Source organism: Protopterus annectens, chromosome 9.part0 (assembly GCF_019279795.1).
Source record: "Protopterus annectens isolate FY-2018-M chromosome 9.part0, PAN1.0, whole genome shotgun sequence".
Classification (NCBI taxonomy): Eukaryota; Metazoa; Chordata; order Ceratodontiformes; family Protopteridae; genus Protopterus; species Protopterus annectens.
Genome location: NC_056743.1, coordinates 1,765,106,285 through 1,765,118,310, shown reverse-complemented (window position 1 = coordinate 1,765,118,310; position 12,026 = coordinate 1,765,106,285). Strand labels below are relative to the sequence as shown.

Here is a 12,026-nt window from a genome sequence, read left to right as displayed (position 1 = left end):
AGCCTTTGTCTCAGTATAAAGATTCCTGCCTTCCCTTGAGAATCAGGTGCCTCACTAGCTACCTGCCTCAGGCCTTGCAATGTAGGGTCTGAGAGCTGAGCCTGTCTCAACTCTCTCTTTGTAACCCTTCCCAGCTCCCCTTCCACAGGAAGTCTGGTATCCTCTGACAGCGGTGCCTCACTGTCAGCCTGGGTACTAGTACTCACTTCTACCTTTGCAGTCACTCTGTTCAAGGGAACATCAGTACCCACAAGCAGCTGTGGCTCACCTTCAGTCTCACTGCTACAAAGTAGCTCCCTCCCTGAAGTAACCACCTCACCAGTCCTGGCTGCAAGTATGCAGTCTGTCTGGGTCACCCCCAGGCTACCAGACCCACATGCTTGTCTCGTAGCCTGACTGTGTGTAACTGCATAAGCACTTGGTACTGCCTCATCCAAATCCTTCCCTATCAGGACATCTGCAGGATGGTAGTTCGGTACCCTTGTTGCCTGAAGACAACCTACTATTGGCATTTTGTCTTCCCACTTACTGGTTCTCTCACCATTTGTTCCCCACCCTGACACCATGGACATCTGTATGCTACATGGCCCCACTGGTTGCATTCAAAACATTTAACTGTAGGATGTGTACCTGTACTATTGGCTTCCCCTGCTACTGGCAGATTCTGTTGGGGCAGTCTGTGCTGCCCACTATGGGTTCCTTTAGACCCATGAGCAGCACTGGGAGCCACTTTCCTTTCAGTGATGCCCTGCTTGCTGGGTATTGATCTCCCTTCTTCCCCAACTCATCTGAAGTAGCACATTGTCTATCAGCTAACCAGATCCTCATGTCCTCAGGCAAAGTGCTAAGGGCTTGTTCCCTCACCAAAATGTCTGCCAGCCCTTCAAAAGTGGTGACCTGACATGCACTCACCCACCTATTAAAATAAGTGCTCAGTTCAGCAACATATTCACACACACACTTCCATCTGCCTTGTGTCTATGCTCACAAAATTTTTCCTATATGTTTCAGGCATTAGCTTAAACAATTCTAATAAGTGCTTTTTAACAGCAGTATAATCAAAATATTCACAATCAGCAAGTTTAGAAAACACAGTTACAGTTTACCATGGAGTAATGGGGTCAGGAACCATACCCAGAGCCTTTGGTCAACATCATACTCTTAACATATCGTCTCAACGATATGAATGAAACTATCAACATTATCCCCCTCTTTAAACTGCAGAAGAGATTTACTGACCTTTTGTGCTTCTGGGGTCCAATTACTCCCTTCCCCATTACCTCCATGACTCTGGTGAAGAGTCAGCATCTCCTTCTCATGCTGCCTCTGCCTCTCCTTTTCCTCAGCTTCCAGGAGTAGCAGTTTTTCATTCTCCTCAGCCTGAAAACGTCACCGTTTCTCCTTGTCCTCACTCTCTAGATGTCTCAGTCTCCCAGCTGCTTCTAGTTCCAAATGCCTGGCCTCCAACTCAAGTCTCTTTAGCTCCAGATGGATTTTTAAGTCCTCTGCAGAAAGGTTGAGCTGTCCATTATCTGAGGGTGGTACATCTCCACTGCCAGTCTGATCATCCTCCTGGTTGTTTTTTCCTGATGCAGCTGTGACCAAGGTCGCAATCAAGTCTGCCTTAGTCAGGTTTCTATGCCCCAGTCCCCTAGCCTAGCACATCTCAGCCAGCTGGCTTGTTGTTAGCTTTCCGTACTCCTCTGCTGACATGCTGCCTGCTCTCCCTGAATAACTAAGCTAACAAAAGAAATAAAACAATTGTGATCTGAACTCTTTGAGTATTCACTGTGTGGCTGATTTAGAGTACAAAACACCTTCAGTAATCACTTGTACACAAGCTACAGGAATTACCCACACCACTACAAGCCAATTAGTATTTGCCAACCAATTAATATGTGGTGTGGATATCCCACCACTGCCAAACAATTAATATGTGATGCCCGTGCACTGGCCCAGCAATTAAGGAGTCTCAATCCTCACCACTAACACCAGTGAGGGGCATCCATATAGGGAAAGTATAATAAATACACACACACACACACACACACACACACACACACACACACACACACACACACACACACACACACACACACACACACACACACACACACACACACACACACACACACACACACACACACACAGAGTACAATTTCCTTTAAGAGCACACAGAGATCACAGTTAGTCTGGGGCTAGTTTCCCCCTTTCTCTCCAAGTCCCCAATAAGACTCCCCACTGGCACAGCTATAGGGTCCAGATCTCATCCTAGTGGGCAAACTGAAACCTTCAGCACCCTCTCTGTCCAACCAGTACTTCGTGTCCCTGCCCAAGTAGCTGACTCACACACACACACACTTTGAGATAAGAGTTATATACAACCACACATACACTCCTGGGGAAGGCTGGCACAGGTTCTCCAGCTGTGCCCCTTTTACCCAGACTATACGGTAGTACCACTTACCACCACTCACTAATATTTATCAGCTACTCAAAGGCCCTTATTAAAGGGTGTCCAATTATTAATGTGCAATCTTATTATCCAAATGGTAAGTGTGACTAAACAGCAAAGCTTATTTGGAGTGACTTGGTACAGTATCACTATATATATATATATATATATATATATATATATATATATATATATATATATATGCAATGTACTCTAGAGCTTAAATTATCTCTACATAAAACAGCCACAGTTAACAGGTTTAAAAATATTTAATAATAAATAATAAAAACACGATAATACATCTTACTACACAGTGCTAGTCAAGAGTTCAGAGATCACAAAGAAATGTTTAAAATAATACAGTAGAAAAAGTTCTGACATCACAGAAAAACACTTAGTCTAATCTTCCTAATTCCTAGCTATTTCTAAGAGAAACACTAAAGTCTAAGAACTTACTTACATATAGATACAGGCAGTGCTCTGGTAAGTTGGATGTTCTCAAGACAAATGCTCTGATGCTCTCATTCTTCCTGTCCTTAAATTGATAACACAGTACCACTGATTCATTTCAGATTATATCATTTCTTTCTGGTTCCCAGACTAACAGACTCTCATAGGTTAATGGCCCCTTTGATCTTGCAGCTGATCAGGAACCAGAACAATACAAAAAATTATACATGCAAATTCTAGCCATTAACTCTGGCCTCAAAACAATAGGCAGAATTGCTTCATCCAGACATATCGGCTCCGAGTTTTGACATCAAAGAATTGACTTGTTAGCTTTGTTACAGCAGAGTGCACTGTTCTGTTAATGTTACAGGCTAAGTTGAGATCCCTAGAGTGATTTAGTCTTTCCCATTTGATTTGCAGGTGTGCAGCATTTCTGTTACGGCAGGGTCCAAGACTGCTCTGTAGGCCAGGCACAGGTCACCTCTCAGCATCCAACAGAATGCACAGACAAATGTTTTGCCAACCACATAGATGATAAAAATGTGCTTAATTGAGCTTTAAAAATGAAAAAGCCCTTCTCTGGGACTTCAGTCAGCTTGCACATGATTGTTTACCACATCTGCACAGGTTTAGAAATGGGTGTTACTTCATCTGTACGTCTGATTATGTTCAGAAGTATAAATTTAGTTGTTTCACATAAAGGCTGTGGTTTTCATTCCTATAAGTATGGACACATTCTATGAGTGAGATGCATTTTTAACCTTTGACTTTTATGTCAGAATTTCCAGTTCCCTTCATGAAAATATTCTGCATTCTGTGTTTACTAAGCAGTTTGTAGATGATGTCATTTTATATCAGAATACACACATGTAACCTTTTTTTTTTTCCTTTTCTAGTTTCTTTCGAGTATTGATGGGAAACTTCCATCCTACAATGTAAGAATCCAATTGCCCGTGGCACAGAAAGCTGACATATTTGAAGGTAAGAATCAATGACTTTGCTGACAACATAAACAGTGAACAATTAAACAGACTGCAATCATACACTGAAGATAGTTGGAAACATTTTTTAGTAAATATTGACTTCTTTGCTCTCCACTAGGCACCCACTTATTTTCTGTATTGATATATATTCCAGCTTTCGTAGATGTAGGCCTAGTGATTTACTGAAGTTTGTGAATGTGCTCTCAATTTCCCATCTCTGTAGTGTGGTAAACTTGTACATTTCAATGCAAACTTTGTAGTTTTGCATGCACAGAGCTCATGTTTCCACAGGCACACATGTTGCCACCTTCTGTGCACTTGAAATCCTTGTGTAGTAGTAGCTTATCCTGTGATGTCCATCAGGGTTTGAACTAACATGGAGATCTCCCACTATCATCATCCTCACACAGACAATCCAGTGTCAGCTACTTACTCACTTCTCTGGCAGATTCCTCCCATGCCAAGGCTCATTAATTGAATACGAGTCTTAGGTGGTGCAGTCTTTATCAAAATATGCATAGCACTAGAACCAGCTAAAACAACTGTGAAACAATTTATAAACCCCTTACTTGCAGCAAGCCTCAATGTCATGTTTTAAACTTGACTTTACATGTTCAAAATTTGAAAGGTTGCAGGTGGATAGAATTCACTGGTAGATTAATTAGACTTTGTTTTATTTCAAGCATGCTTTATTTATTTTTTTATTTATTTGTAAGAGGAAAAGACTATAGGTCTTTTTATTTATTTATTTATTTTACATTTGATGACCGGGAAAGTCCGACTGGACACAGGTCCATTTTCAGCGGAGGCCTGGGGAGAAAAGCTCCACTTAAAACAATGCTAACAAATGCATTTTATAAAATACAACACCGTCTTCTTAATGCATACAAATATTATATAAGAAGATATTTAACATTTCTTCACAGACATATGTAAAAATACATCACTGTATTCTTAAGGCATACAAATAGTATATAGGAACATATTTAACATTTCTTCACAAACATATAAGTCAATATATAGCCTTTGTCCTTACATGGGCTGGAAATGCAGACAAAAGGGTCATTTTTTTTTTGAGAAACAGTATACAGTATAAAGTAATGAGATTATTAATTAAATCCAGGGTACTTTAAGAAAATTCCACCCTAAGACTGAAATAATGTGAGTGGGATTCATAGGCGACTAATGCATTAATCAGTGCAAATTAATGTGGGTAGAGACAACTTGCAGGGTGTGGGTATTCTAAGACTCTCTGTGGTCATACAGTAGGCAAAATAGTATGATAGGTAACACACAATAATGAGCGTATAAGGACATAGAAATGAGGATCCACATGGAGTTAATCACATGAAATATGCAAATAACGACACCCAAAGTATTGGAGCAATTCAGAAATGTATAAAATGAGTATGCTGCATTACAGTGCATACTCACTTTGAACATTAAGATTCATAGTCTACATGGCAGACATAATGCTAGGATTGCCAAAAGAAGTAGCTTAGCAGTATATGTTAGCTGCTGTCATCACAGCCAGTGCCCTCAATGTTAGCATGTTATGTTCATCTGCACCAGTAAGGGAGGTACAGACAGCAGGTGACATAACACTAGCTCACAGCTCAGCATACTGTTGTTGGTTGTCAGATGAAGAAAGAGAGTATAAAAGGCCTATGTCACCCACAAGAGGCATTGTTGGGGGGGTGCATAGTATGCCCACTCCTGTGCATACTAAAGTAGTGCACCCTTCACCATCTTAGCTACATGACCTACTGCTGATTTGTTAGGGATGCTGCAGCAATCAGCTTCATGAAGCCATGCTGAACCAGTTCCTTAACATTATGCTATAACAAACGGAGAAGCATATCTGGTTCCTGAGGACTGCAGAGGAGAGAACCAGTACCACATAGGCATTTTATGATGTAGCCTGTTTCTCTGAGGTTATGGGAACTATGGTCTGCATACACACCTGGTGTAAAGGGCTAGCAACATATTGATAGGAAGAAATGTTACTTTCTGAACCACCAGGTTATTTATAATACCCAGAGCATTATTTGTAGTGTGTTTGTGTGGCCAATTTGCATGATTTATGCGTTTGGCTCACTTCCAGCCTATATCAAAGGATCCTACAATGGGAGTTCCCACAGGGTCATCAGTTTGGTAAGTATACACGCATGCTGGATAGACAGGTTTGTAAACAAAGGTACTATGCAAATAGGGAACAGGCCAAATGTTTATTATTTGTTGTGTGTTGCAGGTGATGCCAGATGAGCTTTAGAGCCCTGGTTGATAACCCTATCCACATCCCCCAGACCATCCAGAAAATGGCTTATACCACAGCCCAACAGAAACACAAAAAATACTACTGCATATCTTTGACCTAGTGAAAGGATACTTCTGTTGTCATGCATCATGCTGTACAACATGGCATTACACATGTAGACAGAGCAGTAGGTTGACATCTCGACAGGGCCTTCCAAACCAGTCATAAAAGCAACAGAATGGCTGAGTAGAGAGTCAGGGGATGAACACAAAGCAGCAGTAACACAGCTGAGGCAGAGGTTAGCAAAGTGCATTGTAGCACTGGCAAAGAGGTTGTTTCTGATCCACAGTTACAAGCCAGGGTATAGGTAGGAAAGAATTAAATAGTGTATGTTTTTTCATATCCAGGTGATGCAGAGCAGTGCATGGACTAGGCACATTGTGTATCAGATGTCACCATGCCCACAGAAGGTGGGCAAGGGGAGAGCAGTGGTAGATGAGTGTGACAGTATGAGCGGGGAGTGCATTCCCTGGAAGTGAGCACGGTTGCCACCTTATCTGGGAGATTGTGAGGGATCAGAGATCTCATCCCCCAGTGGTGGAGTGAAGTTCCAATGACATGACCATTGGCACAATGTCCACTATATTGGTGTGTGTTTTTGAGACTTGATGTCCAATATCTGTCTGATTTCCTGTTGGTTCTTTCTTAATGACCTCCTCAAAAATTAGAGCTGCTCACCTTTCATAGTGCCTGCCTATGAATTCAGGATATATGTGTATCCCTCAAGTATACCTAATTATAGTTTCATAGGAGTTCACTAGGATAATGATCACAAGGGCCTTTTTTAAGCCTAGCTATGCATCCCAAATCTCTGCAAGTTCTGATACCCTTGATAAGTGTAAGCAGGGGCATGGGAAATTAAATATATACAAGCAGGGCCTGTGAGATGAACCATTTATGGACCATTTACCATGTGTCCATTAGAGACATAGGTGCCAAACCAGGGATGAATTTCTTGTTCCACATCCAATTGTCCAAGTTGCACTTGAATTGGGTTAAGGAGGAACTCTGCTTTACATGGATGGGGAGCCCATTCCAGAGATGTGGTAGTCTCTGGGATACATACATGTCTCTCCAGCAGGTCATATTTATATCACAGGAAAAATTTAATTCTTTAGAATGGATAATTCAGGTACTGTTTTCTTTTGTAGATATGCAGGAGGTCCATCAGAGTGGGGTCTGACAATGTCTTGTAAGCCAGGCATAGCTCTCCCCTCAAAAGCCTGCAGGAGACAGAATACAGGGATAGCCTGTAAAAGACAGAATGCAGAGATAGGTTTGAAGAATGTTCCTATTTTTCAGTCTTAAAAAGCCCATGGTCTTCACAGTTCCACACCTAAAAGGTCTATCACATATTCAAGGTTAAGAATTTATAAGCAATAGCCATAGAAAATAATACTGAAGCATATTAATTCATCAAAATAACTTTTTTTATAAGCATAAAACAACAAATTTCAACCATGTTGTGTGCTTGCTATTTGAAATTGTTAGCAAGGAGTTAGCAGGTATTTCACATTTTAAGCATTTGTTCCACATTATTAGAGGTAGTGTTCCATGTTTTAGAGATGAAAAACTGAGTGTCTTCCTATATTTAGATGTATAGATTCCTATGTTTCCTTATTTTTTGGTATTTTTGGCATAGTACTGTGCCAGAATCAGTTTAAATGGTTCCTATTATATTTTATTTTCTTATACCCAAACTGGCCATAGTGGGTACTACCATATTAATCCAGTTTTGTTTTTGGTCTCTTTGTCTTCGTCTCAGATTGGAGTTTATATCTATATAATATTGCACTTGCCTAGATTTTTTTTCATTTAGTTAGTGATAGTGTTCTGAGTTGCTAGATTTTTAGATGGCTTATGAAACCAGAATCAGTGCTTCATTAAAAAGCATTATAATCTCCATTAATGTTTTCTTTAGTACAAAAGAGGCATTACATTTGAATCTTGCTAAGCTTTTAAAGCTATAGGTCCTAAAAAATGTATGGCATCCCTGACACTCTTGCTAGTTATGAAAGTTGTCAGATGTTTTCATTCATTAGTAAAGAACTAGTAAGACCAATGACAACTGCCTTTAATTTTTGATACTGTACTTAATGTTGCAATTACAGGGATAAAAGCAAGACTTGCTTGGTCAAAAATGAAAATATTTACCAGTTTACTTGCAATATAACTCATTTATTCTCTTCATATCAAGATTTCTTTAACAAATTCTTGTTTGGAAAAGTGTTTCATTTTTATCTATTTATAGCACTTCACTAAACTTAGCAAAGCAAACTCTCAGGATACAAAGTTTAGGGAAATGACCAACAGTGAAAAACTTATGGAATTTTAGATGGGTAATTTCTCCAAGTCTTTCTGAGTTTCTAAAAACATGATGGGAATGGACCCCATTCCTAAGTCAAAGTATGATTAAGGTTTATGAAATAAGTATTGTTTTAATCTTTGATGTTAGCCAAAAGTGCTCTTCACAGCACACGCAATGTGCCCAGAAATGACTCCTTCTGTAATTCATATGGAGTTACATGTGTCAGCTGCATATCTTAATAAGACTAAATTCGTTTTTGTGAGACCCATTACTCTTACTAATATTGGAACTGTCTGGGTATCCTTCTTTCACATTGCCCTCATTTCTGCTTGGTATCCTGGTATTTTATGACTTTGCGTCTCACTGTGCATAAGACACTGTAATCACTGGGTGTACAACTTCAGTGATATATGCTAGTTTTGTCTTGTTTTCATGGACTACTATTTTTTTTCGCATCTATTTTTTGAACTGTTGGTAGTGGGTAATTCCATATGATATAAACTTCATAATTCTCTATAATGCTTTGTGGTTCATGTTTCCAATGCATCTCAGCTACTTCAATACTGTAATGTTTGCACAATCCCCACTGCAACAGTCTTGCCACATTATTATGCCTTTCAGTATACAGGCCCTCTGCCATTAGTGTATTACACCCAGCAACAAGATTTGGGGCTGTTTTCAGTTCTGTTTTACAGAACCTGCATTTGTCTGTTTCTCCCATATGTTCAATGGACTTTGTAAACCAATGGGTACAGAGTCCATTATCCTGGACCACTACTATTAACCTTTGATCTTTTGGTTTAAATTCACCTCTCCTTAATCATTCCTGTGTCAGATCCTGATCGACATCAGATTGTTCCAGAAGTTTTCCGTACTTGTAACTATATTTATGCCTTTTCCATATGTCTTGCCTTCTCATCTGATCGTTCTCCATATATTTTTTCTTGTTTTTTTTTTGTCTACTTCTGGTTTGGTTTCCATTCCCACTTGACACTGATATGCTTCTACTGAACTAAGTAGGAAAGTCACCTTAGATATGTTCTCTTCATGTTTCAAAATGTTCACTATGTTTAGATCTGCTGAGGTCAGCAGATATGTTTGCAGCCTTATGATTGCAAATCTATACATGTAATCAATTTTGAGGAGGCCCATACCTCATTCAGAATGGAGAATATATAATCTTGGTGTACACTGATTTTTATATATCATTTGATTAGCATTAAATATTTTTCTTGCTTTCCAGTTCAATTGATTCAATACTTTTTGGGGCCAGTCAATCACCGGAAAACTGTAAGTTAGAACAGGAAGATTATATAGGCTTTTAGACTGGACTTTCTTCCCTGATATCAAGTCTGTTTTCAATAATACTAGATCATCAGATGAGGAGTTAAAAGCACAACTGGAAGTGGTCAAAACTTTCTCAGATGATATAAGGATTTCATTTGGTCTTGATAAATGTGCAAAAGAAATTTTTAAAGCACAAAGCTGCAGCACGAAGAAAATATCGGTCTGGGACAAGAATGTGATATATATATATATATATATATATATATATATATATATATATATATATATATTATTTTTTTTTTTGGGTATTGATGAAGATGAAGGATTGAAAAAAAACATGTAACATATGTGAACAAAACATAGAAGTGCTTTCAACTCCTCATCTGATGAACTATGCAGTTTTAAATCATCCACAAAAAGAAGATTTTATATCTTTACTACATCTCCGAACAAAATGAAGAAGCCATTATACTAAACTAAGAGATTTTTATAGGGAGTGATAAACATTTTATGTGTATATTTCCAAATAAAAAACATTCCAATATAAACTTGAAGACGTTTGTCTAACTGATTTAAATAACAAAGTTTTATTCTTACCATCTATTGAGTCACTCAATCCACCACTATCTAAAAGGTTCCAGAATTTTGCATCAAACTTATTATTATTGTTATTATTATTTATAATTAACTTATATAACTTGGACAAGGTTCCTATGTATGTCAATCTACTTTCAATAATAGCATTCATATATTCGTATAATAGGGGTATAGTGTTCTGCTTTTCTTCACCCATATTATCCACAAATGTATTTACTTTCTTAGTAATGAATAATATTAACTGGTTGGGAGATTCATCCAATTTATATTCTTTCATTAAATATCCTGAGGGCTTAGTTTTTTCTTTTTCAAAACAGTCAGACCATAATGCTAATCCATTCCTTTTTAGTAAATTCATTTTAATGTGTTCTGAGTAAATCTAGTGGTGCGTGCAATGGGAAAACACAAAACAAATTCCATTTTGATATTAATGGAGTTTTAAAAACACATTTCTTAACTGTTTTAAAAATTGATTTCACACACATATATCTATATATATATATATATATATATATATATATATATATATATATGTATAGCGAGAGAGAGAGTCTAAATATTGAAATTAATTTCTTTCTATGGTAAACTTTGTTAACCAGATGAAAGGATTATTACATATTTCTAATTTATCATATTTAATAAACTTATAAGAATTTAGTATAATCTGATCCTGGATGGTTTTCCATTGACTAGTATAAACTGAGTCTATCTAGAGTATAACAGTTAAAACCTGCAGCAGTAGAATAAGATTCTACATCTGGGAAGCCTATACCACCATACTCCCATAATGTTATTTGATTTCTATTAGCAATTTTCAGCTTTTTAGGATACTATAAGAATGAAGTTAACATTTTTCCATTTTCTTTAAAAGTTTTTTATGATTTATTATAGCTATTGAATGCAATAAATATATATATATATATATATATATATATATATATATATATATATAAGCACTTTACTATCTCAAAATACTGAAATCTCGAATTTCAGTATCTCGAGACGAAAGTGCCAAACGTGCAGTTGAGCGAAACTGCACTTGATCGAATTTGAAGTCTAGAATTCGTGGTTGGGGTGGCGCTGTAAGTGGGATTTGCTGTGTTTGTAAGGTAAGGGTTGCTGTGGGATATGGTTTGCCTGACGTGTGGATATATGTGGATATTCAGGTAAGTGCTGTTTTTTTAAGGGTTTTGGGTAGGGATTTGAGTGTATGTGAGTGTGTTGGGAAGTTTTAGGTGTAGGTTAGGGTAGGTATGTTAGAGTGTAAGTGTGTAAGTGTTAAGAGTGGTGGTGTTTGTATGTATGTGGTGTGTGTGTTTGTGCAAGGGGAATATGGAGTATATAGTTGTGGGTTTAGTGTCTTTGTTTTTTTAGTTCGACCTCAGAGTTAGTATATATAAGTAGCAGGGGTGTGGGGGGTACAGGGGAGCTTACCCCCCTAGTTATATGTAGGGTAGGTATGTGTATTTGTGTTGTTGTGTTTGTGTGTGTTTTGTTGGTTTGTTCTAGTGTGAGGAGGAAGGTGTATGTATGTTTGTTTGTGTGGTGGAGTGTGTATTTAAAAGTCACGATTTTGAATTTCATGCTTTTGGGGTTTCGATATTGTGAATGTTCGGCTTTATAGTCTTG

The 12,026-nt window shown here is 38.0% G+C and overlaps 1 protein-coding gene across 1 annotated transcript in view; it reads left to right on the top strand.

Annotated features, from left to right (window-relative positions):
* Nucleotides 1-12,026, top strand: part of ODAD3 (outer dynein arm docking complex subunit 3) — a 606,433-nt gene that overhangs the window by 534,661 nt on the left and 59,746 nt on the right. The window contains exon 13 of the mRNA XM_044084619.1: nt 3,802-3,886. Coding sequence (XP_043940554.1) covers nt 3,802-3,886 — 85 coding nt within the window. The remainder of the gene's footprint in view (nt 1-3,801; nt 3,887-12,026) is intronic.